Genomic DNA, 23,698 nt, shown 5'->3' on the forward strand with positions numbered 1-23,698 from the left:
TATATATATATATATATATATATATATATATATATACCGAAGGACAAACCTGGTAGTTCGATGAGTGACAGAGAGATACCCGTGCAAGAAATATATCTAGAACGAAGCGTCATTACGCTTGCATAAGGGGAAAAAAAAACAAACCTTTCAAAACAAACCCTGGAAAATAAACTGCTTTGACCGCTGCACACACACTCAACGGAATAGAGACACGACAGGATCCTCGAAGAAAACACACACACACACACACACACACACGAGAAACAGTGATCTACCCTGCTTCGCTTCAAAGGCTTCGAGTTCGTGATGCTTATGCGGTGCGAGCGAGTAACGATACAGCACGCAACATGACGGCATTCTTCTGTGCTGTGGTTTTCGTTCGAGGTACTTACGGTTTAGGAAAAAGAAGGGTGGCATGTAACTCGGGTATACGCTTTTTAGAAGGAAGAAGCGCGTCTACTGAAGTCCGCATACACGTCATAGGCGACTCTATTTCGTACTGTTAGGTCGATATAACATGAAGGGTGAATGGAGAAGAGAGCAAAAATAGAAAACAGAAGAAAAAACTCGAGCATTCAGCACCAGCGAGCTTTACGTGCTCGGTGCTACGCGTTTCACGCACTGCGAGAAAGCAACACATCATGCTGAGAGGAACAAGTAAGCAAAACGCGAACATGATCCGCGCCAACGGTGAGAGGAGGAATCTGTCAAAGATAAAAAAACAAACAAAAAAGCCTACGGCAGCTACAAAAAAAGCAAAACAACGAAAATCAGGCGGATCGAAGAAAAAAAAACCCCTCAAATACTTCTGATAGAAATAATCATCATAGTAAAAACGAAAACTCACGTGGAGACTCTACAGCGATGCAAGAAGAAGAACAACCAAAGAGAGAAAGAAAGGAGGCAGAACGAAACGAATCGTGGGGAACCGAGAAAAGAAATAGTCGAGAGTTAACGCACAATTTGGCAGGTGCCCACACGTATATACATGTGGTTTGCTGAGCAGACCGGTCCTTCACACACGCCGCATGAAGTGTCTGTATCGAGAAATAACAATAAAGCCTGAAAGAAAGGAAGAGAAATACACTATGAGGAATAAGAGTAATAATCAAATGATGTAGCCCAAGTCCGCCAACGAGCCTGCGGCAGCGGAAAGTCGCTTCACACCGCGACGCGTTATCGGGGCCGGCGCCGATGGGGTATCACAATTGCCCGTCTCCGCTGGCGGCGGCGGCGGCGGAGAAGATGGCCCTTTGTTGTGGTGCGTATCCTGCTCGTCATCGGAGAGGCTCTGCCCACTGTACGCGTAGAAGTCGTACGCCTCCGTCATCCACGCATCCCGCATATCGTCGTCGTTGTCCTTCGCGGTAGTGGTGGTGGTGAGGGCTGCTGCTGATCGCGTTGGTGTTTTTGTGGGGGCGGGGACGGGACGCGCTGACGAACCTCCAGCCCCCTTCTTTGCTGTTGCCGCTGCTGTTGCCACTGTGGTACCCGTGGCGGAGGGAACCGAAGCTGTCTTCCGCTGAGACGGTGAATGAGCGTTGGTGGTGGTGGTGGTGGTCGGTGGTCGAGGGGAGCTAAGACCGTGCAGCGCAACCGCGGAAGGCCTACCGGCGCTCGCCATCGTGGTGCGACACGCTGGCCGGCACGTTGCCGTGGTGCGCGTTGAGGTGAGTTGCGGGACGTAGTTGCTGGTGCTGCCGTCGCTGTGCTGCGATTCCGGGCTTGTCGAGCCGATGTTCGTCTCGGCTGACGCGGTGGGCGAGAGGCGGCGAACAGCACTGATGCGGCTGTCGGTGTTGCTAGCGCCGGTGGTATTCCTGTTCAACGCAGCCGAGTTGGGGACTGAAAGCAGAGGTAGGCTGGGGGTCCCCGTTCGCTTGCTGGGAAGCTTCGTCAGCCTTTCCATGTTGGCGTTGGCGGCGCTCGCGCCGGGGGCTGGCTGCGTGCTCGCTTGCCGGCCGCCGATGTTGCGACTTCCTGGTGCGACGGAGAGAGGTGTGGCGGAGGGGCTCGCTCGCGCGTGCACTGGCCGCGGCTGCTGCCGCCCTTGGCGAGACTCGCACCCGTCCTTTGCGATGCTCGACGGTGACATGTTCAGCGAGGTCGTGGCCGGACTCGCGCTCTGTGCCGCCGCCTCCGCTTTCTCCCCAGGGACGTCCGCGAGTCCGGTCGACGTGCTGCTCGTAAGACTGAGGAGGTTCGAACTCAGCTGCAAGGGGCCAGGGGAGGAGGATGGGAGGCCGGCACCTTTGGGTGACTCCGACGTTGTCGCACCGGCGCTCACAACACCTCGCGGCGCGTCTGCTGAGGTGCTGTTCTTCGCTAACCCCTCGGTGGACTTGACCGGGGCTCTCGTCGTATCCGCGGCTGCGGTCGAGGGTGTTTTTACTGGAAAAACAGACGGGGGATGCGCGGCGATGGGAGACACGGCATGCCGCGTGAGGCCGCTGAGCTTCTCGACGATTGGGCTGCCAGCGGGGTGGTCGCTGGGTGGGGTGGCAAGCTTCGGCGTGGTCTGCTTCGAGCTGCCAAGGTTCGCCCGAACGGCGCTTGCGATGGGCGGAGAGGTTCCACCTGCTGAGGAGACCGTCGCTTTACCGGTGCCGACAGCGGAAGTCGGTGGTGTTGCTGCTGCTGCGGGCGCGACACCGAGGCTAGCGCGAGACGACACCTTCACCTTCCCAAGGCCGGCCATTTTATCGGAAGGACTGGCGGCGAATGCTGACACGGCGGCGGCGGCCGCAGCGGCTCCCCAAGCGACATCGGTTGTGTGGGCGGGCAACGATGACGTGGTCGGTGATTTGATCGGCTTTTCGCCTTGTGCACCCGCCGCCGGGCCTTTGCGGATGCGCTTGAAAATGGAAACATGCTTGCCGGGGACGGAGGCATGCGGAAGGGGCTTGGGAGCGGCGCCGCTATTGTCGCAGTGCGATATTTCCACGGTGTTACTCATCAGCGGCTGTGCGGTGGGCGGCTTCTTGGGTGCCGGGACAGCAGCAGGAGCGGCGGTGGTGGATGCCGCTGGCGGCGCCTTTGTGGTGGGCGTGGGGGGCAGCTTGTTGGTATTCGACAGCGGACCTTCTTTGCTGGTGGGGCTGCTCTTCGTCTTTCCGTCATCGACGGGAGAGCGAGGCACGCGGGGCGAAGTTGACCCCGCCGGAGGTACCCGCCTTTCGTTGACGCCAGCAGGCGGGAGTTTGATGTCCTCTATCTTGACTTTGGCGGCCGCGCTGGCGCCGTCGTTGCTGCTCTTTTGCTGTTTTCCGTCGCGGTTGGGCTGCTGCTTGTGCACATTCGGAAGTGTCGGTGTCGTTGATGTTGTCTGCGGTGCCGTGGCTGCGTTGCTGTTCGGGCTGCTGCTTCCCGACACTGCCGCTGGTGCTGTTGCGGTGTTTGCCTTGATCGTGATCTTTGGGGGAGCGCGCTTACCCACCCCGACACGCTGTAGCCGATCCATCACACAGTCCGACGGGTCCGCGTCCCCGCGCTTGCGGTCTTTTGCCGCAGGATCGCTCGTCTCTTTTTCAGGGGTGTGCGTCTGCTGACTCGGGAGGTGATGCTGCAACGGGGAGGCTGGGTTGCCCGCCGCATACGGTGAGCCCTCGTCACGCAGCGCCAAAATGCTGTATTCCCTTCCTCGCGGGGGCGGCGGCGGACTGCGCTCCGACGGGGCTGGCATCTTGCCCTCCTCGTCGTGAGTGCCGTTGTGGCGCTCAATGATACTCATGTCCGCCATCATATAGGCCCGGTCGTCGATACCGGTGGAGTAGCTGCGCGTGGTGATGCTCGAGTTGAGGTTGAAGAGATGGCCGGCAGACTTGTGCGGCAGCACCTCGCCTCCCCCGGCGCCACTGAAGGGGTTGATGCCGTCGGTGCCGGGGCTCCTTCGCGCTTCCACCGGTGCTTTGGGAAGTGGCAGCGTGCCGTTCGCCGCCGTCACCTCGCCGCCCTCCGCGTGCTCCGCTTCATCGGGGATATCGCGAAATGCGCTGTACTCCAACGTGCTGCGACCTAGATTGTTCACATGGCCGAACGGGCGGTGGATCGTGCTGTACTCCACCTCATCGTCCTCGTCTTCCGAATCACTTTCCTCGTCGTCTGCTTCGTCTCCACTGCTGGAGCTACTGTCGCTTTCATCCTCGCCGTCGCTGCCACTGCCGTTGTTATCTTCCTCTTCATCCTCGCGCAGCGCGGTCGTGTGGCAGTTGTTGAAGTACGAGTACGCCCGTTGATCTCGCCCGCCTGCCTTCACCGGTGAAGCAACAGACTTTTTCTGTCCAGGGGGGACAACCTTCGTTGCTTCTGCGCTGTGCGCCGGCTCCGACGTGCTCAAGCGGAGGTGCGTGACTCCACCGATGCTGTACCCGCGATGGTCGACGGCGCTGCCGCTACCGCGTCGCCAGGCGAGGACGGCAGCGGCGGCTTTGTCGTCGTTCACCGTTGCGCCGCGGTCTTCGATTACAATGCTCGGAAGCTGCCCCCGCGGGTCTTCCCGATCCACCTGCATCGTCGAGTCACCCCGCTTAAAGCTCTCGGCGTTGTTCTCCGACTGGCTCATCCGTCTGCTTCGATCTGCCTCGTCTTGCAGAGGCGGCCGGTGCGGCGGTAAGACGTTGCCTCCGCCTGCGCTGGTGTCATTTGTGCCTGCCGGCGAAGTCGTCGTCGTAACAGCCCCTGTCGCTGTCGTGGCTGCTGACGTGGTTGACATCGGCGCTCCTCCGCTGCTGCTGCTGATGTTGTTGTGCGCTGCGTTGTCTCCCTTGCCGGCTGTCTGACGCCGCGGGGGAGGAATGCGCGGCATTCGCTGCACCCCCGCTGCGGCCTGGCCATTTTTCGCGCCTGGCGAACCAGCGGGGTGGAAGGCGCTGTTCGCCAGTTCCGTTACGTCACCTTCCTGCTGCTGCTGCTGTTGTTGTTGTGATTCATCGTTCTTCTCTTTGGAGGAGTAGGGGCGGTACGGCGTGCTCTCTAGACCTTTTCGCTTCCACCCCTCCTCGGTCCCCGCCAGCTGCGAGGAGCGGCACTGCTTGTTAGGACGGGTCTCCAGCGGCGCCTTCGCCTCCTCACCGCTGGCCCCCTCCCGACCGGACTCCGCCGACGGATACGGCTTACGCTGCGGATGGTCGTAGTAGGGCTGCTGAGGAGGGTTGCCGCCGTCCTCCTTTGGGTTTGCACCGAAGGCACCTTCACTTTCGTTGTGCTGGTTGCGTCGCTCTTCAAAGGCTGCCGCCCCGTCTTCTCCATCGTCCACCACCCCCGACGTCGTGCCGGTGCGCTGCAGCTCCTCCATCACGTTCGCGTGCTCGTCCTCTTTCTCTAAATCGATCCCGCGTGGGCTCTCAATGCGCTGCATTTCGTCCTTCACGTGCGACCACCAATCGTCCTTGCAGGGCGTACGCCCCGGTCTGGACTCCGCCCAGCCTGGACGCAGCTGCTGCTGCTGTTGCTGTTGCTGGATATTCATGTCGTTCATCGGCCGGCTCGTCGGGGCGTTAAAGCCGCCGCCGTACTGTAGCGGTGACTGCTGCTGCATCGGGTAGCCGCCCATATGCGGGGAATAGATCTGCTGCTGTGGCTGCTGCTGCTGACCCATGTAGTTTGTGTAGCCCGTGCCCTGGATGTTGGGGTTCTGGTCCATGACTGGGTACGTGCCGTGGATGCTTCTCCATTGACACCGCTGCTGCTGCTGCTGTTGCTGTTGATAAAACTGTTGTTGCTGGTGGTAGGTGGCCATCATGTTCGCATCCGGCCGTGGCCGGTATAAGCCCGGTGGGTAGGGGTACATAACGGAGAAGAACTCACAGACACACAACTGAACTAATCACGCAACCAGCGAAGAAAGCAAGGAAAACGGGAAACGAAGCAGCGCAGCCGTCACAAGCAGAGAAGAAGAAGACGAGTGTGGAGAGGGAGAAAGAGAAAGAGAAAGAGAAAGAGAATGCGGGGTAGCTGGGACACTAGACAGATACCGCTGTCAGGGTGACTGGGAGGAGTCAAAAACAATAATAGTAATAAGGTGTCTCTACAATGAGAAGTAATCTATTGAATCTTTATACATAAATCTGGCAGCCAAGAAACAGTAAAAAGAAAAGATGATATATAAGAGCAACTATGTATGTAAGTAACAGAGGAGAGAAAGAAGGCAGACGAAGCAGGCCGACAAACAGAACTCAAGGCTGAGGGTAATGTGGCGGACACCAAGTCACAGCTGCTCTGCGTGTGTACACAGGGTATACTTCAGAAGGGCGGAAAGGAAAAAAAATATATAGATGAACGTGTGTAGGTGTGTATGCACATAGGTAACGATGGGTACGGGGAAGCAGAGGTGATGTCCACCCCCAGTCAGGAAAACCAATTATAATGTGGTTACGACGGCCTACGGCTGGGAAGGAAAAGGGCAGAAGGAAAGAACGTCGATGTTGGGTTGCGCAGAGTAGCGGAGGGAAGGTACGCAAGAAGGAGTGAAAAAGAAAGGAGACGGGGAAGAGAGACAAAGAGAGAGAATACGTAAATAATAATAATAATAATAAACATGCCGATAAGGAAAGGACGTCACCAGATCGAACGTGTCAGAGACGCCAGCAGAGGTCTGGCGGCACATCGCTCTCCCCTCGATAGGGAGATTACCTTTGCGCACTACCGTAAAACGTAGACGCGCGCATCACACACTTTGAAAACAAAAAACAAAACAGAAAATGGGTTCGCTCGATCTTAGGGCCCGGCTGAGATGGCACTGCTCGTTAGACACCACCGCATTCTCTCTCTTATTTCTCCCCATTTGCTTTGGAGTTATTTTCGCACTGCATGCGCTTTTCGGCGTCGACGAGAAGCTCTACCTTTTGTAATCGCAAAAAAAAAAACTGCATCGAAGTACGGAAATCGAGAAAAACAAGAAAGAGACAATGTGAAGGAGAAGGGCGTACACGCTCCGGTGCGCGCACACACACGCACAGAGTCGACGGGTTGCACTGAGAAGAAGAAAAGAAAGACAGATGAAGCGTTACGTTAAGAGACGTAGCAGCCGTATAAGAGTCTAACGGTATTAGAGAAAAACCCAAGAATGAAGAACATGATAAGGGGTATATATATATATATATATAATGGCGCGCACATGGTTATCTTCCATCGTTCCAGTTTAAAAAGGGCAATACATGCTAGCGCACTTCACTTCAACCCTTTTTGAGGCGTTCCCGCGACGAGCTGTTGTTGTGAGAGGCTCTCTTCTCACACACACACACACGCACACATGTGTTTGAAGCTGCGTGGCAACTGTGTTGTCCACTTCCACTGCGTGGTCGTAGCGCGTCAGGGATGTGACACCAACAGCGCGTAATGAAATTTTTTTGTATCCGTCTGTCAAGTTCATCTCCGAGAGAGAGGGAGAGAAAGGATCATGCGATACGACACAACAAGAAGGCGTTCACAAGTAATCGTAGTACGCTGGAGACACACGTATAAAGGCTGATAACAATTACATGAACACACACATCAGCACCAAAAAAAGGGTAGACGTAGAAAGGCGACGACCTTCTGTTGTGCATGTGTGTGCTATTCTAGACGTGCTGTGCTGCAGCTCCGCGTGTTTCCCCGGATACACAATGGCAGAGAAAGAAGGAAAGAGATAGATAATAATAAATCCAACGCATACACTCCCCAAAATGAAGCTAGTAGTACACCGTCCTTGTGCCGCGGAGAAGTGAAGGGGTGAAAACGACGGAAAGGGAGAAGGCGGCATCAGCGGGGCTACTCGATCGACTGATGAGCGCCATCTGAGGAATGTGGAGGGGAAGGAGAGGAGGGGGGGGGGGAAGGAGTGAGGAACCAAAGAGAATACCAAAAGAGTGAAATGGATTATTGAAAATGAGACAGAAAAACAAGCCCTAAAATAAACGGTAAAGGGGGGAGGGTGAGAGGGAGGAGGGGGGATAACTGAAAAACAGCAACAACAAAGGGTTGTTGTTCTTCGTGGAAGGAGGAAAACAAAAAAAAACCCAATGCACGAACAGCCACCTCGGACGACGATCCTGCGACGAGAAGGGGGCTAAAAGGGTTGTCGTTGTCGTTCACAAGCCTTATGCCCGAGAAGGTGAAAGAAAGCGAGGCGTCAGAGATCGTCTCCACGTCCATTTACACCTCGATGAAATAATAATACTAAATAAAAACAACAGCATCTACGAGTTCCCTCTCGTTTTTATTTGTCTTCTTCTATTGGGGCTCACAGGTCACGAAACAACTCAGACACGAGGGAGACGAGGTCACTGCACCCGTGCCACTCGCATCTGTTGTCTTGAGCTGGTAGGGGAGGGGGGGGGGGTAACAAAGAAAGAAGGAAAAAAAAACCAGCGACAACCAAAAAATAATACTAGTAGCATAAATTAAAAAAAGAAAACGGGGCACAACGTGTCCATAGCCCTTACATGTCTCGACGTCACGGAGCAATGATAACACACAAACAGACACACAGAGCTGGCGACTGTCGCTAATGGTCAATGTGAAAGCAATGAATTTCATAGCGGAAGAAAGTACCTAAACTTAGTGTTTTGATGCAGCTGCGTAGTTTCGATTATTGCTGTCAGCTTGCAGGAATACACTGACAGAGGAGGGAGGGGAGGGAGGGATCATTACCAGCGGCTGCTGTAGGCAGGCTAAATAGGAGGGAGATCTAAAAAACAATAATAATAGGAAAGTACACGGGGTGCATCCAGTGGTCGACGCAAAACAGCATGAAAAACACTCACGCGACAAATCGCACTCGTCGAGAAGCTGCGGCGTCCCAATGGCCGGCAGCAATTACAAGAAACAAAAAGGAGGAGGAGGAGGAGGGGGGGGGAGACAGAGCCCGACAAAGACAAGAAAGAAAACAGCAATAAACTTTCTGTTTCCATTCTAAAACAAACAAACGGATGGTGAACTGCGAAGTTGAGTGCGTTCTCCCCGCACTACAAACAAAAAACACCCAAACATAAGAGAGCAGCAAATCGTTCTCGCCCATTCAAAGAAAGAAAACTGACGCCCATAACGGTTTTTGGCTCCGCATTGCAACTCGACAAAGCGTGTCACTTCAGGAATGGGAATGCCAGGAAATAATAATAAATAATAAAAGAGGTGGGGGAGGAGCACAGAGGAAAGGAGAAAAAAAACGTAAGCGCCGTGAGCGCTTAGAGTATCAGTCGTCTAAACCTGACAGCAGCTCAGTACTCGCACCGACCGGGCACACCGGAAGCTGCGCTGCAGGTTTCAAGAAAGGTGAATTCGGGAGAGAGGAGGGGAGGGGAAGGGGAGGGGAGGGGAAGGGGAGGAAGAAGAAGAAAGAGTGAGAGAGAACGAATCCATATATATATATATTCAGGAGAACACATATAAATGGGGGTTGGGGTGAGGGGAGTAAACGAACTTCAGATGGTGAGCAGCACACTCCCCTGGACTCACGCGTACACCTCGAAGAACACAAAAAAAATATCGGAAGACGATGCGGCAAGCAAGAGAAAGAGAAAGAGTTTACTTAAAGTGACATGGAGTTTGGGATCCCCAGTAGAAGAGCCCACACTCCACACGCATTCATACTCACAAAACAAAACACACACACACACACACAAAGAAAAAAGGGAGAAGAAGGGAGACGAGATAAAAAGAAAAAAATGCGTTGAGGACACGTCCAAATACGAAAACCGACCGTCTACGTCTTCGCCCCACTTGTTTTTTTACAGCGTGAAAGAGACAGATCATATATATATATATATGTATACATGTGTCTATCTCACGGAGAAGGACAGCAAAAGAAAGATGTGGTCCCTCAACAACGAAGCAAATGAAGAGAAGAAGGAACCTTCTTTGACGCAGCTGGAGTGCCCAGTAGAAAAATGGCCGATAGAACAGAACGGTTCTGTCGACACCTTTGCAAAACGGCAACATGCAAAGAATAACGGCTAACGAGTAAGCAGTTGAACATCCTCCCTGGAGAAGTACTAATAAAAATATTAAAGAGAGGAGGAGAAGTTGGGGGAAAGGATAAAGAAGGCAAAAGGAGGAGGAGCTCCGCCGTACGCACCGAGCGAGAGAAAGAGTTTGTGTGTGTGTGTGTGTGAAAGAAAGAAAGAAAGGGAAAAGCGGCGCACACGTGCAACCACCATGGAAGGTCGTGATCGCGTACACATCAAACATGCCATTTCACGGGGAGGGGAGGGGGGGGGGAACAAAAGGGTTAGGGTGTAAGGATTTGATACATGGCGGGGGAGGAAGAGAGGAAGAATCTGTTGACATCGCAAACACGCAAAAGGCAAAAAACAAAAACGTGAACGACGTGGGAGTTGCATTGCAGAAGTTGAAACACCGCCACCAACAACACAGCGAAGCAGATTTCATACAGAGAAGAAAAAAACTATATAAGGCGATCGGATTACACACACAAAGCCGTACCCACAAAAGAGGCTCATCTCTGGAGAGAAGAAGAAGCAAAAGCCCCTGTACGACACTTCCGCCAAATTTCAGAGAGAAAGTAAAACGAGTAATAAAGGTGTTCCTTCTGTTCTGGAGACCGTGGCAGAAAACACCAGCGTCCTTCCTAAAAATAATAACAGTAGTAAGAATAAGTAACAGATTGTGCGCACTTGACGGTGCGCTAGTAAAAAAGAGAACACAGATAGATTTGGAAAAGTGCGAGCATCAATGACAGAACACGGAGGAGGAAGAAGGAAAATATAAAAAAAGGAAACAGCAAGAAACGCGAAGAAGTAGTACCAACATCTCTTTCCGTCGGCTTTCCACCGCTCTTCTGCTCCGCTTAGCGGTGGTGGCAGTGATGCACCGTCAAGACGGAGGAGCTCACGTGCTCGCTATAACCGGACTGGTGTGTGTTGCGGGCAATGAGGCTGCGGGGGAGGATCGGCACGGGCCTGTCTTTCCACTCCAGTGATGCCTGTGACGGATCGTAAGACGAGTCATTCGGCGAGGTTTGCAGGACGGATGCGTCGTCGCTGACGACGGAGACCCCTTGCGGGTAGTGGGGAGGCGGCGGGGTAGGCGGGTCTCCAACTGTCGTGGTCGCCATCTGCTTAGTTGGAATACTTTCTCGTACCGTCTGAGGCGTCGGTCTGCTCTGATGGACCTTATTCGCATGATTCTCACGCCGCTGCTGCTGCTGCTGCTGCTCACGCGACGACATGCGCTGACGCAGCATCGGTATCGAGTCCACCACACCGACGCCCCGCTGAGACGGCGCATCGCACGACGGCAAAAGGACGGCCGCTGGTTGGATGGCTGCGGTGGCGGGCGGCGCGATCGGCGACTTTTGCTTCGGTTTCGGCGCGGTACACACACGAGGCGCGATGACGGCGGTGCCTGGCCCGGCCAGCGCACCCGCCAGGCCTAACTTCGACTTCTTTGAAAACTTCTTGCTCGGCGTTGGCGCGGTGTCGGTGAACGCCGGGGCAGCGGCTTTGATTGCCGTCGGCAGAGACACAGGGGTGATGTGCGACGGGTAGCGCTTGAGGTTGGGCTGATCGGCGCGAGGGGAGGTCGCGCCGAGCGAGATGTGGAACGGCGTCACCGACGATGCCGCTGCGTCGGCTGCATCATCGTTGTTCTGCACCATCACCGCGTCCGCTGCGACGGGGCGAGACACAGAGGCGAAGCGCTGGGACGAAGGCGGCGGTCGCGGGTGCACGTAAATGCACGCGTTGTTCGGCACGACCGACGACGACGCTTCCTCCGTGTTGGCTCGGTGGCGTTCCTGCGAGGGAGAGGCGGGCGAGGCGGAGAGTGTCTCCGCAAACGACGCGGCCATGAGGTCATACTCCCTCCCAATATCCCTTGTCAGCTCACGCAGGTTCGCACGAGTATCGTACCCCTCCTCGTCCTTAGTCGCCATTTCAGACTCCTGCCGTGCCGCTTTGGGCGCGATCTCCTCTCGAGCGTCAGCGGCAGTGGGTGTGAGGGCTGCATCAGCGGGGAGTGACGGGCGACGCGTCCTGCACGCCGCTGAGCTGGACTGCCGAGGTGGGGCGGACGGAGCTAGCGGTATCGCACGCCTCGCCGTTGCTGGTGTGCGTGGGTTGGCCTCAACGATGGTGTCCACCGTCGCAACGCTCTCGTGGAGCGAGGGTTGGCCGTTCGTGTTTCGCATCGTCAGTGAGTCCACCAAGCTGAGCGCAGCGGGTTCCTCCTGTTCTCCCCCTCCCCCTTCGGTGCTGTGAACGCCATCGCTATTCGACTCCAGACGTGCGATCGCCGTCGCCGAAAGCGGAGAGGCACCGGCGTGAGGGGCGGCGCAGAGGCGGGCTTCGTAGACGGCGTGCTGCGCGTGTGGGTGCACCGTGCGCGTGCTGCACACCATGGAGGACGTCTTCGTTCTTTTAAGAAAAAGGCGGCGCCCCACACAATGCGCATCGCACCTGGACGAAGAAAGCGGACTGCGTGGCCCTCGCTCACCAGCCTGCACAGCGGAATGCATGGAAGGGTCGGAAAAGCTGTTCCGCGAAAGCGAGTGCTGGACGCGCGAGGAGGATTGGAGAATGGAGCTGTGCAGCGTAGAGACCCTTGTGGCCATCACCTGCCCGCTGCGCAGCGTGGAGGGTGCGTGCTTCGATGCGGGCGCTTTCAACGACCGCGGCGCGGCACCACGAGACAGGGCGATGGGCCGCAGGCGTCGCAGCAGACGGCGCAAGGCAACCACCGTTGGCACGACCTGAATCTCCGGCTCCGTGCACCGTTCGGCCCGCGCTTGTGGCGCAGTTACGTCGACGGTGCGCATGGACGATGACTGCGATGACGTCGGATCGTCCGCAACCGGTGCAGGTCGTGGCGGTACTGCTTTCCGTTTTTGCCTTCCGTGAATCCGTGCGAGGGGCGTCATGTATTCCGCATTCGACTGCGGGGGAAGGAGGGGCTGCGGTTGTGTGTGCACCGCGTCTGTTTTGCTGTGGTGATTGGTACCGCTGAGTAGGTGAAGGCGGACGACTGGGAAGGTGGCGGGCCGAGTTGGTGGCGGTGCAGGGGAATGACGCCCCCACACACGTGGCAGCTCATCAAGGCGCTCCTCTTCCGGCTGGCGCTGTTCCGGCACATCGTTTGGCCTCTCAGGGAGAGACGGAAATGAAGAAGCCGCCCCTCCCTGCCCAACAGACGCGAGCAACGGCTGGAAGTAGTAGTAGTTACCTTTTCCATCCGACTCTAGCAAACCCAGCGGGGAGCAGAGAGGGGCGGAGAAGCTACCGTGCCGGACCGCCGTCGCGATAGGCTGCGAAGGGGGTGCCGTCGACGGGGCGGTCATCATCGTCGCCGCCGTCGTCATCTCCATACGGTGTTGCTCCGTTGGCGATGGTTGCTGTATAGGCTGTGCTGGTGTGCGTTGCTCAGAAAAGCTCTCCACCAACAGCCGAATGCTAGACGCGGTGGTGCCTGTGCTGCTGCTGTTGTCGTGGTAGGTCGCTGTACCGCCCCTGTGGTGTTTTGTGCTGGCGTCCTTTGCCTCCGCGGTGGCCTTGCTTCGGTCGCTCGCACCGCCGCCGTGCACGTCGGCGTCCACGTTTATTGGATTAGGGGACGTGGCGAATTCGTAGAAGACTTCGGTCAGTGACACGCTGCGCTGCAGCTCGGAGGAGGTCAGGGAGGTGCTGGAGGCGCCTGCCGCAGCAGCCGGGCCGAGGCCAATCTCGTAATCGGTGGTACTCATGCTCTCGGCGCGGGCCAGCGTGAGATCGGCCGTTGCATCACCGGCAGGTCCGTGTGAATGGGTGGTGGTGGTGGCGGCGGCACCGCTCTTGTTGGCGCTCATCAGTCGGGTCGTGGAGGGGGAGGGCCTGCGCGAATGAAGCCCGTGGGAAGTGGTTTTAGAGTCGCTGTTGGACAGCCAGGTGAGAGTGCTAGAGAGGCTATACAGCGACATCTCCACTTCAATAGATAAGAAATCCAACGGTAGAAAACAACAAAAAAGAAGGTGAAGACAACAACGATAAGAAAAGGAGAATTAAAAGAAAAAGGCAAAGTAAGACGCGATCGGCAACGGCAACACGCAGCTGCACCCGGTAAGAGAAATGCCAGGCACAGAAAGAGAGCGATCCCGATAAGAAGGTGGAAGAAAGAGTAAAGCAGCCCGCAATCAACAACCATAAGCAAATAAAACGGAAGCAAGGAAGGAAAATTCTGGAAGGAGCCGATGGGGAGGAGGAAGAGGAGGAGGAAGAGGAGGAGGAAGAGGTCGCTGATGCCGTACAGGGAGAAGGAAGGGAGAGGGAGGGAGGGAGCTGCTGTGAATACTGGCGAGCTGCACGAGTACACGGGAGAGGAACAAACGGACACACATACAAACAAACGAAGAAACACACCGAAACGGAAAAAAGGGAAAAGAGCAAGAGGAGGAGCTCCAACACAAGATTCGGGGGTGAAAGATAATACAATAGAGAAAGACTGTATATGTATATATATGTATATACGGGGAAACAAAAAAGAATACTGCCAAACGATGGAATAACACAAGCTAATACTAATAATGAAAAAGGGATAAGCAATATCTGAAAGAATAGGGAGTACGCACGCAGGCAACGAGAGAGAGAGAAAGGGAGAGAAAGAAAAGAAAACAGGCGATTATTTTTAGTGTGCTTCGTGGGCAATTATTATAACGGCTCTTACGCTAATTGTACTCCACAACACTACGGTGAGGACGAAAATAATAATAATAATAAGAAGTAACAAACAACAAGAAGATGATAGTTTTATAAAGTTGCAGTGCACCCGCTCACGTAAACAACAAACGAGATCTTTTTTTCTTTATGAGAAGAAGGGAGAGGAAGAAGAAAAAGGACAGGCGGTTGATATCCACGATCTTTTTCTTCTCTTGGTTGGCGATCGCGGTGTTCACGCCTCCACACGGTGGTAGGGAGGGAGCAGCGTCAACGGCTGGAGAAAGTAATAATAATAATAATCAAAACCAAAAGAAAAAGGCGATGATACGTACCAACTTGTTATTCGGCAACGGCAAACCCGGCGTTTCAGCGAGAAGGCGGCAATGCCAAATGCCGTGGTGTGAGTAATAACACCAACAATAATAACAAGAGCTATAAGAATAAAAATAAAAACAAAATGACAGCAAGACGAGAAAAATGGCAGAGACAGTAGTGGAAAGAGGTGAACAATGATGCAGTATATTTCTTTTTAGTAAAGCGGGCACAGAGAAAGAAAGGACCAACAAGAGAGGCGCCGTGACAAGACGTCGCTTGCGTAAAAACAAACAAACAACACAACACAAAATGAATGGAGCAGCACCCAACAACAGTTAGAAGCAACAACAACCTCCACAATGGAAACAACCGTGAAAGACACGAAAGCAAAGACTGGAAAGCACAGTGGAGCGGTGGAATGAAACGTATACGTACACGGAGAAGAAGGAAATGAGTAGGTAGAAAGAATACAGTACAAAGCAATAAAAAAAAAAGGAAAGGGCCGGTAAGCGATTCACGCCCACACGCGGCTAGACGTACAACAGAGAAAAAAAGTATATATATTAGAAGAACAATGATTTATAACAATAGTAATAAGCAAAGAAAAAAGAGTGAGGAGAAGAGGGGGGGGGGGCGGGACAGCCAGCGTGAAAGCAAGCAAACACACACACACACACAAGAAAAGAAACGCTGGGGGAGTATGTACGCCTCTTATTCTTCTCTACTGAAGAGTGCGTGTGGGTGTGGGCAGTCGATAACAGCCACACACACACTCAACTACACACATACACACACAGAGTAAGGAACGGGCGCTGGCCAATTAGCTGGAAACGTTTAACGGAACACACTTCGCCGTCGACTGTGAAGGCGCGTTTGTGAGGGGTGTGTGAGGCGGAAAGATGAGCTCATGAGAGAAGTCAAGCTCCCAAGAAGATGTATGAGGACCAGCGTGAAAGCACCAGTTGGCGAAAAGGTAAAGGGCACAACTCCATGCCAGCCCACGCATGACGTGTAGGAGGTAGCATTCCGACCCCAGGAGAGACCGCAATGAGGACGGTAGCGGCAGAGTACGTAGCGTGTGATGCGACGGCACCGTCGCAGGCGTTTGAAGAAGAAGCGAAAGGAAAAGAGGCAAGGAAGGAAATGGGGAGACGGAGAGGAGCAACAAAGTGAAAGGAAAAAGAAGGAGTAGAGTTCTGCAGCGTACGCGGCAAGAACCTGCGCGTACGAGAGAAAGAGAGCCAAAGGAGGTCCACACGGGGGAAACCTCCAAGACATATGCGGTACGCAGACGCAAACAGCAGCAAATTACTGATTTCATTGCTTTTGCTACAATTTTTAGGCGCGTACATGTATGACTCAGCTACGCACCAAGGAAGTGGTTGCCCTCCGAAAGGAGATCGTGTAGCATCTCAAAAGGTAAGAGGCATCCTTTTTCTTTGTCCCTGGAAAACTAAACATCAGCAAAAAGTGAAGGTAGATGCGCGTCTCTTCCAATGACCTTCTACCAATAAGAAGAACAGAAAAAAAACCTGTGTCTCATTTCTCTGTGCGCGCATCGCCCTCCCCTCTCCCCCACACAAACACATCAACGTGCCACAGAGCGCCCTCTATCTGGGCTTTCGAAAAAGGGGGAGGCGGCGAAAACACGCGCCCACGCAGAACAAAAAGAACGGAGACCAGAAAAGCCAGAGGTCCAACTCACTTGGCGCGCCCCTGCAAAAACAAACACCAGCACCCGAAATGCACATCCTCGAAGACACGTTACACCGTACAGGTTTGTCGCAGCGAATACGATGATGACAAGCGAAAAGAGAAAAGCAAGAGAGATAAGAAGCGGAGGGGGTTGGTTGTTTCCACAAGTAACGAAAGGGCAGCTTCAAAGTAAAACCGAAGGAGAAATGATAATAATAATAAACAAGGAACAATGCGCTGTTCACATAGCACCAGAACAGAGGCAACAGACGATGAATTGCAGAAAAGAAAAAAAAAAGAGCATACAGAAGAGGGAAATAAAGAAAAGAAGAGAAAAGAAAAAGCCGCTCGTGTTCGTTTCACAGGTGAGAAGCAGGAAATGGCGGGTTTTTGTTTTAAGACTAAACAAAAGAAGACCTGATAACACTAAAGATCGCGTTGTCGTTTTTTTTTTTGGGGGGGGGGGTTGTTGTTCCCACAACCCGAGAACAAAAAAGAAAAGAGAAAAATGGGAAGAGGGGAGAGCAGCACTTGTGCGAGCTACTTTTTTTTGTCTTTTTCGGATCTTCTACATCGATGCCCTTGAGCACTGACTGTTGCCATATCAGAGCTTTACGTGTTTGCTTTTCTTTCATTGATACAAGGAAAGAGTGGTGACCGTTAATGACAGACGCGTCTGGGAACATGAAAAGATACATATATATATATATATGTACAAGATATTAGATAATGTAGGATGTGCCGGTGTGTACACATACAAAGTCCGCGCTGCGCCTTTTCCTCTTTTTTTTTTTTTTAGATACAAACATCCCCCACAGCCATCTCTGCGAAACCTTCCCCTTCACGCATCTCAGACAGGTGCCGCAGTGCATGATGTAAAGGAACGGAAGCGAAAAGGCTTTGATGCAGCCAATGTGGGAGCAAAAGGAGAAAGAAAAAAGACGACACTCACGTCCGCAGCTGAAGAGAAAGGAAAAACGACGTTAAAAAAAAAAACATTATAAGGAAAGCCGCTGTGAACACTCCGGTGCATTCCTCTTCTCCCCATGCGTATCTTGCCGCAGTGAACCTCAACAGGTGGTGGTGGTCGGCATACGAGATAGAACACAAGAGAGGTACAGGCGAATGTAGCGCAAGCCCCAATGCTGCGTCGAAAAGAGGAGGAGAAAGAAGCAGCAGCAGCAGACGCGAGAGCGGGGGAGATGAATGGAAAAAAACAAACTAACACAAAGAAACAAAACAAAAGAACCAAAGGTAGATGATATCCACATCCGGGGGCGTGGTGTACGCTTCAACAACTCCGTACACCTTCGGTGGGCACGCAGAAAGAAAGGTAAAATCAATACATATATATTGATGGGCCGATGCGCACAGGGAAACGGACTCAAACCAACAAGAACACAGGTAAATAACATAAAACAAACAAACAAACAAAAGAAGATGCACATGCAACCACGACCTGCAGCTGAGGAACAACGAAACAACAACCACCACCACCGCCACCACCACAACAGGAAAGAGCGAAGATAACTTCTTCGAAAATGTGAATTCTAAAACGATGTCGAGAAGCGATAGCAGCCGCAACAACAAATAATAATAACAATAAGAATAAAGAACGAGAAGAGCTGAACAACACGATCCATCGTACTTCGGTGGTGCAGTAAGAACACTACCGCCGCCACGGCGGCAGCAGCAGCAGCAGCAGCGCCAGAAACCCGTCACGCGACGTCAACAACAACAACAATGGGAAGGAATAGTCAATAAAGTACTCAGGCACATTTGCGACGCACTAGTCAGCTTGTAATTCTGGTCGTTCAACGGCGCGTCCTCTCGCCCCAGCCGTAAATACCGCACCCTCGTGGACTCCGGCGAGGTGCTGCCCTTCTCGAAAGAGAAAAAACCAAAAAACCACGCACCTGTGTGATCTGCCGTTTTTGGATGGGGCCCATGGACGAGTGGTACCTTCCTCTCCAGTGTGGGTACTTCCCCCCTCTCCCCCCCCCGACCCCCTCAACTGCCACAGGGACCTGCTGTCATGCTATCGCACCGGCACCCGTCGTGTTGTTATCATCGCCGTGGTCCTTGGGCGGTCCACGAGCTCGGAGCGTTGGTGGGCGATGTGGCGGAAGCTATTCGACGGCCGTCCGGATGCGACTGTGGGATGAGCGACCAAGGTCGGCTTGCCGCGGTCGGCGGTGAGATGCGCGGGGCAAGACTGGATGGGCGGCTGTTGTAGTCTCCCGTACTCATGGAGGTGCCAGCTGGTGACACTGTCGATGTACGCGCGCCGTTACTGTTGCTATTATCGTTGGCGGACAGGGAGGGAAATACAGCTGGGTTGCGATTCTGTGGGTTGCCGTGCGCGGCGGACGTGGCCGGAGCGGCGTACGTCAGCGTGCTGAAGTCCAGCGGCGACTCTGTGGGTCCGCGGTGGGCATGGGCGCCGGGCATCGCCATCGTGTACTCCGCCGGCGACGCCGTGCTCTCTCTCTTGCTGCTGCTGCTGTGGTGCTGGTTGCTTTTGCCGTTGGCGGAGGTCGGGGAGGGGGTGGTGCTGCGGGGGGCTGGTCTTCGCACGGGCGCCGGGCAACGCACGGACCCCAACCGCCGCCGCCGCGACGGCCTCCTCCGCGGGGGAGTACAGAAACCGTGCATCACGCAGGTGGAAAGAGCTCCCGTAGACCGACATGTCACCCGCACCGCCGTCGTAGCTGTTCGTGCTCACGTTGTAGCTCCCCCGCCGCTGCTGCTGTGGCGGTTGCTGCGGTTGTGCTCCACCGTGCGGTGACTCCGCGTTGGCGCGTGTGTCGGTTGCGGTCTGCTTCGCTTGCTTCTTATCCCGTAGCACACTCGCAGCGCAGGCGCCACTGCCCGACGGGGGCCGCGCCATCAGCGGCCCTTTGTCGTGCGCGGTGGCCGACGACACCGTCGGGGAGGCGGCGGTAGAGCTGGAAACGTGTTTGGGAGGGGCAGGCGGGGCCACAGCGCCTGGTCGATCACCTGTGCTGCCGCCACGTCCACTGTACACCGGCGACGACGTGCTATTGTTCTTGCTGGTGCCTCCAGGCCGGTGGAGGGGCGTCAGCGGGGCCATCGCGGTCGTCATCGCTACGACGCTCGCTTCGTTCGCATCGTGCGGAAACCAAAGACTGCCGCCGGGCCCGTTCATCATGGAGCTGTTCATGAAGTCGTACCGCCCCGCGTCTCCCCCGACCACGACGTTGCGGCCGAGAGACGCGTCGGGGACGACGGACATGGAAGTATCCGGTGGCAGTGCCCGGCCACCACCACCGCGCGGCGACGACCGCGTGCCACGGGTGGGGGCCTGCGTGGTGGTGTCACCCCGCGGCGTGCGATCGCCGTCTGCCTCCCAGCCACCGTTGTCTTCTCCCTCCTCTCCCCTCGCGACCTCGTCGACGTCGCTGTCGGTGCTGGAGGAGGCGTCGCTGCGGGAGTCGCTGTCCGAGTCCGTGCTCGAGTCTGCGTCGTTGTCGCTGCTGTCGTCCGACGAGCTGGAGTCCACGTCTTCTCTCCCCGCCGCCGCCGCCACAGGCTTGTTCGGCGGTGGCGAGGGCTTCGTGTGGGTCTGCGGCGTGCGCTGACGTAGCGGTGGAGACGGAGGGGCCATGTGGGCGGTAGGCGACGTCATCCCCTTCCTCGACGCTGCTCCATTCGGCTGCTGCGGAGCGGACGGGGAGGGAAGGGGAGGCTGTAAGGCCGCCAACTCCCCGCCGGCAAAGTAGAAAGACGGCGAGTCAGCGGACTCGTAGCGGCGACGCTCCTGCCGGACCCGCTCCTTGCGCACTCGGGCCTCGCGGGCCGCCATGGTCGCCGCGTCGTACACCGGCGGCTTCCCACCCGCCACGTCATCGCTGCTGTCGTCGCACTCGAGGCAGTTTGCGCTGTCAGAGCTGCTCGTGTCGTCGTCCACGTCGTCCGGTAAACACGGGGAGTTCACCACGCGCGCGCTGAGCAGCATGTCCGGCTCGCACCACGCCTTCGTGATCAACAGAATACTGCCGTCATCGAAGAGGTTCGAGCGGCGGGCGGTGCGCGCCTTATACGCCTTCTCCGCGTCCCCTGCGGCGCCGTTTTCCAGCTCCAGCTCTCGACGCTTGCGGGAGGCTTCGATGCCCAAAGTGCCAATCGGTCCGTAGAAGGAGTTGTGCAGCGGAGACACACCACGCTGCGGCGAACCAGGCGATGGGGTGTTGTAGTACATATCATAGCCGCTATGCACGGCCCCAACCACACTCAGCGCGGCGGTCATTCGACTCTCGTCGCGCTGCTGCTCCTGCAGCGGCGGTGCAGCTGCGTTGTTCTCGTTGGGTGCCGTGTGCGGTGGAGTTGTCTGTGGGGAAACAGGGACGTTGTAGTGGTCTAAGGTATAAAACGGAGAGCGCCGCTGCTGCTGCTGCTGCTGCTGCTGTTGCTGCTGCTGCGGTGGACCGGGCTGCGCGCGTCGGAACGCCATAAAAGGGTTGAACCCGTGACCGCCACCACCGGGCCGTGGCACCCAGCGAAACTGCGGTAGCAGCGCCAACCCGGTCGGCCCAACGGAGGAGGAGGTGCTCGAGCAGCTACCCATGCTGCTACCGCGGTAGTGGCGCCGCTGCGCACTGCCAGGGATTCGGCGCACGAGCTGTTCCCGCAGACCACCCGTCACCGCCGCCGTGTTCTTCCTATCTGTGTGTTCATTGTAGGAGCCGCCCACCCCGAAGTTGCCGACGCCGTTCTCGACTACCCCGTCGTTGTACTCGCCCATGTTGCCGTCGTCCTGTTCTTCGTAGTTGACCACTTCGATGAACTGCTCCTCCTCGACTTCGCCGCCGCCTGCAGCATCGCCCATATCGACGTCATCAACATCGCCGACCGGCATCGCGTAGTCCTCCAGGCCATCGTACAGGGTGTCGCTCTCGCCGGAGCCTCTGCGTGTGCGACTGCTGTGGGGCTGCGCGTGCTTGCCGGAGATCGATAGGCGCCGGCGTAGTGTCTCGATTTCCTTTTCTTGCTGTGATGGCTGTTGGAGATTCGTGGTCGGCGTCGGGGGCGGCCCGCACACCTCGGCCAGCGGCAGGTAATCGACCGTCGTCGCGAAGTGAGGGTTTTGCTGCTCGGCGCGGTAGTACCTCGAGCGGACGGGAACTTCGCCGAGGAGAGGCACAGTGCTCTCTTGGCTGTGCGAATGGCTTCTACTGTTGTTCGAGTTGCTGTTGCCGCCGTTGCTCCTCTTGTCGGCCACCATCTGCGGGGGCTGCAGGAGCCGCTTAAAGATCTTTGTGTCCGTTATCCTCTGCGTCCACTTCTTCGCTTCCTCGCCCCCATTGCCGATGGAGGTGCCACGGGCAGCGCCTTGGGAGTCCTTCCGCGGAAAGGAGGAGGCCGAGTGGCGGCTGGGGTGATTGTCATCGTTGTTGCCGCGTGACGCGTCCTTCTTGTGCTTCCTCGGCTCCACACCGCCCGCAGGCCGGCGCAGCAGCTCGCGTGTCCGGTTCATCGAAGGAATCACACAAGACAAAAAAGGAAATAAGGAAAGGAAAGAACAGTGCTCGTACTATTGTTATTTGCTTCTCTTCTGTTTTCCTTTATTTGAGTGGTGTGTGCTTGTTCGCGACAAGCCAACGCACAGTAGAGATTGTGTTCCTCCTTCTTCGAGCGTTGGTGATGTGCGATGTACACCGGGCAGAGAGGCGAGGGACAACCGCCGCCACCACTACCACCACCACCACCACAACAACAACACACTAAAAGAATGAAGAAGTCGCACCGCGCTGTGACGTGTTAGCGAACACAAGCGCACGCACACCCGCACTCACGAGAAGCGAACCACACAGCACTACCAAATGATACAACCACTACTACTACTACACAAAAGAAAGGAAAAGAGGAACAAAGTAATAATATGAATAACAACAACAACAAACACGTTGGTAAAGAAAATATATATGTTTAAATAAAATACGGATGTGTCGGAGTAAAACAAAGAGACTTCACAGCCTAAAAGAGAGCACGAGGCAAACACGCAAGCAGGAGGATGCGGTGCAACAACCAAAACAAGCAACACAAACAAAAGAAGAAACAAAGGAAACAGGAGATTAAGAACAAAACCAAAAAAACTGTGCCTATATCTCCAAGAAGAGAGAAAAAAGAAGAAGCAATGAACACACTCCAGGAGAGCAACCACAAAAAGAAGGCCGTTAAGAATAAATATTCACACAAGAGTCGGAAGACGGCACCTTACTGGGGGCCATAACAAACAAACAAAAAAAGAGAGAAGAGACAGTAGTGATGGAAGCTTTCGTGGAGTTGCTTCCCACAAGATGCATCTGTTTTCGAGTTGTGTTGTGCGGTGTATAGGAGCAGAAGCAGGTGACATTAAATAATACGAGGTAGCAGCGAAGAAGAGGTGAAGAAGTGGATTAAAAAACAAAAACAAAAGGAAGCATGAGAGGTAAAGGCGACAGGGAGGGTGAGGCAGGAAAAGAAAGAGGAGGCACCCGAAGAGGGCGAGACGGGTCCACGTAGCTGCTCCGCAATCTCCATCTTTTTCTTGTTACTTTTTGGCTTCCCCCCCCTCCCGCCATTCCTTTACACACGCCGTTGCGCGAAGACGGCGGGTGCGAGAGTCTTCTTCCACAGCGAGACCGCAGGGAACCCGCCCACACCCGCAAGAGGTACAGGAGAACGAAGAAGAAAAAAAAAACTTCAAGCACAAAGGCTCGCAGTTTTTTCCCGGTACTTCTTTTTTCTTTTTCTTTTGTCTTTATTGGAGCGTAAAGAAAATAAATGAACATCATGAACTTCATGGCGTTGTCAGCCCTCTTCTCGGCGGCCCGCGAGAAACCGTACAACAACGACGACGCCAGCAACAGCGATAGCATAAAAGAAGTGGAGATTTTTGTTCTTCGGCCAGCCATTATTTTCTTTTTTCCCTTTTTTTCTCTTGTTCCTTCGCCCTCATTGGCGTAGAAACCCACAAAGGCGTGTTATACATATATACATATATATATATATATATATATATATCAATAGAGAGAGAGAGTATATACACAATACGAATCTACAAG

The 23,698-nt window shown here is 54.8% G+C and overlaps 6 protein-coding genes across 6 annotated transcripts; all 6 read right to left on the reverse strand.

Moving 5' to 3' along the window:
* Nucleotides 1-1,108: 1,108 nt before the first annotated feature.
* ABB37_08579 (hypothetical protein) lies at nt 1,109-6,386 on the reverse strand (the record flags this gene model as incomplete). The annotated part of the gene is made up of 1 exon (XM_015807635.1): nt 1,109-6,386. The coding sequence occupies exon 1, from the start codon at nt 5,786-5,788 to the stop codon at nt 1,109-1,111; it is 4,680 nt and encodes a 1,559-aa protein (XP_015653717.1). The 5' UTR covers nt 5,789-6,386.
* Nucleotides 6,387-7,474: 1,088 nt separating this feature from the next.
* On the reverse strand, nt 7,475-7,738 carry ABB37_08580 (hypothetical protein; the record flags this gene model as incomplete). The annotated part of the gene is made up of 1 exon (XM_015807636.1): nt 7,475-7,738. One exon carries the CDS (start codon nt 7,736-7,738, stop codon nt 7,475-7,477), a length of 264 nt encoding a protein of 87 aa, XP_015653718.1.
* Nucleotides 7,739-9,567: 1,829 nt separating this feature from the next.
* Nucleotides 9,568-10,164, reverse strand: ABB37_08581 (hypothetical protein; the record flags this gene model as incomplete). Its single annotated transcript, XM_015807637.1, has 1 exon — nt 9,568-10,164. One exon carries the CDS (start codon nt 10,162-10,164, stop codon nt 9,568-9,570), a length of 597 nt encoding a protein of 198 aa, XP_015653719.1.
* Nucleotides 10,165-10,783: 619 nt separating this feature from the next.
* Nucleotides 10,784-13,885, reverse strand: ABB37_08582 (hypothetical protein; the record flags this gene model as incomplete). Its single annotated transcript, XM_015807638.1, has 1 exon — nt 10,784-13,885. One exon carries the CDS (start codon nt 13,883-13,885, stop codon nt 10,784-10,786), a length of 3,102 nt encoding a protein of 1,033 aa, XP_015653720.1.
* A 3,816-nt stretch (nt 13,886-17,701) lies between these two features.
* ABB37_08583 (hypothetical protein) lies at nt 17,702-18,079 on the reverse strand (the record flags this gene model as incomplete). The annotated part of the gene is made up of 1 exon (XM_015807639.1): nt 17,702-18,079. One exon carries the CDS (start codon nt 18,077-18,079, stop codon nt 17,702-17,704), a length of 378 nt encoding a protein of 125 aa, XP_015653721.1.
* Nucleotides 18,080-18,933: 854 nt separating this feature from the next.
* On the reverse strand, nt 18,934-22,958 carry ABB37_08584 (hypothetical protein; the record flags this gene model as incomplete). The annotated part of the gene is made up of 1 exon (XM_015807640.1): nt 18,934-22,958. Exon 1 carries the CDS (start codon nt 22,126-22,128, stop codon nt 18,934-18,936), a length of 3,195 nt encoding a protein of 1,064 aa, XP_015653722.1. The 5' UTR covers nt 22,129-22,958.
* Nucleotides 22,959-23,698: the final 740 nt, after the last annotated feature.

Source organism: Leptomonas pyrrhocoris (genome assembly GCF_001293395.1).
Source record: "Leptomonas pyrrhocoris isolate H10 chromosome Unknown, whole genome shotgun sequence".
Classification (NCBI taxonomy): domain Eukaryota; phylum Euglenozoa; class Kinetoplastea; order Trypanosomatida; family Trypanosomatidae; genus Leptomonas; species Leptomonas pyrrhocoris.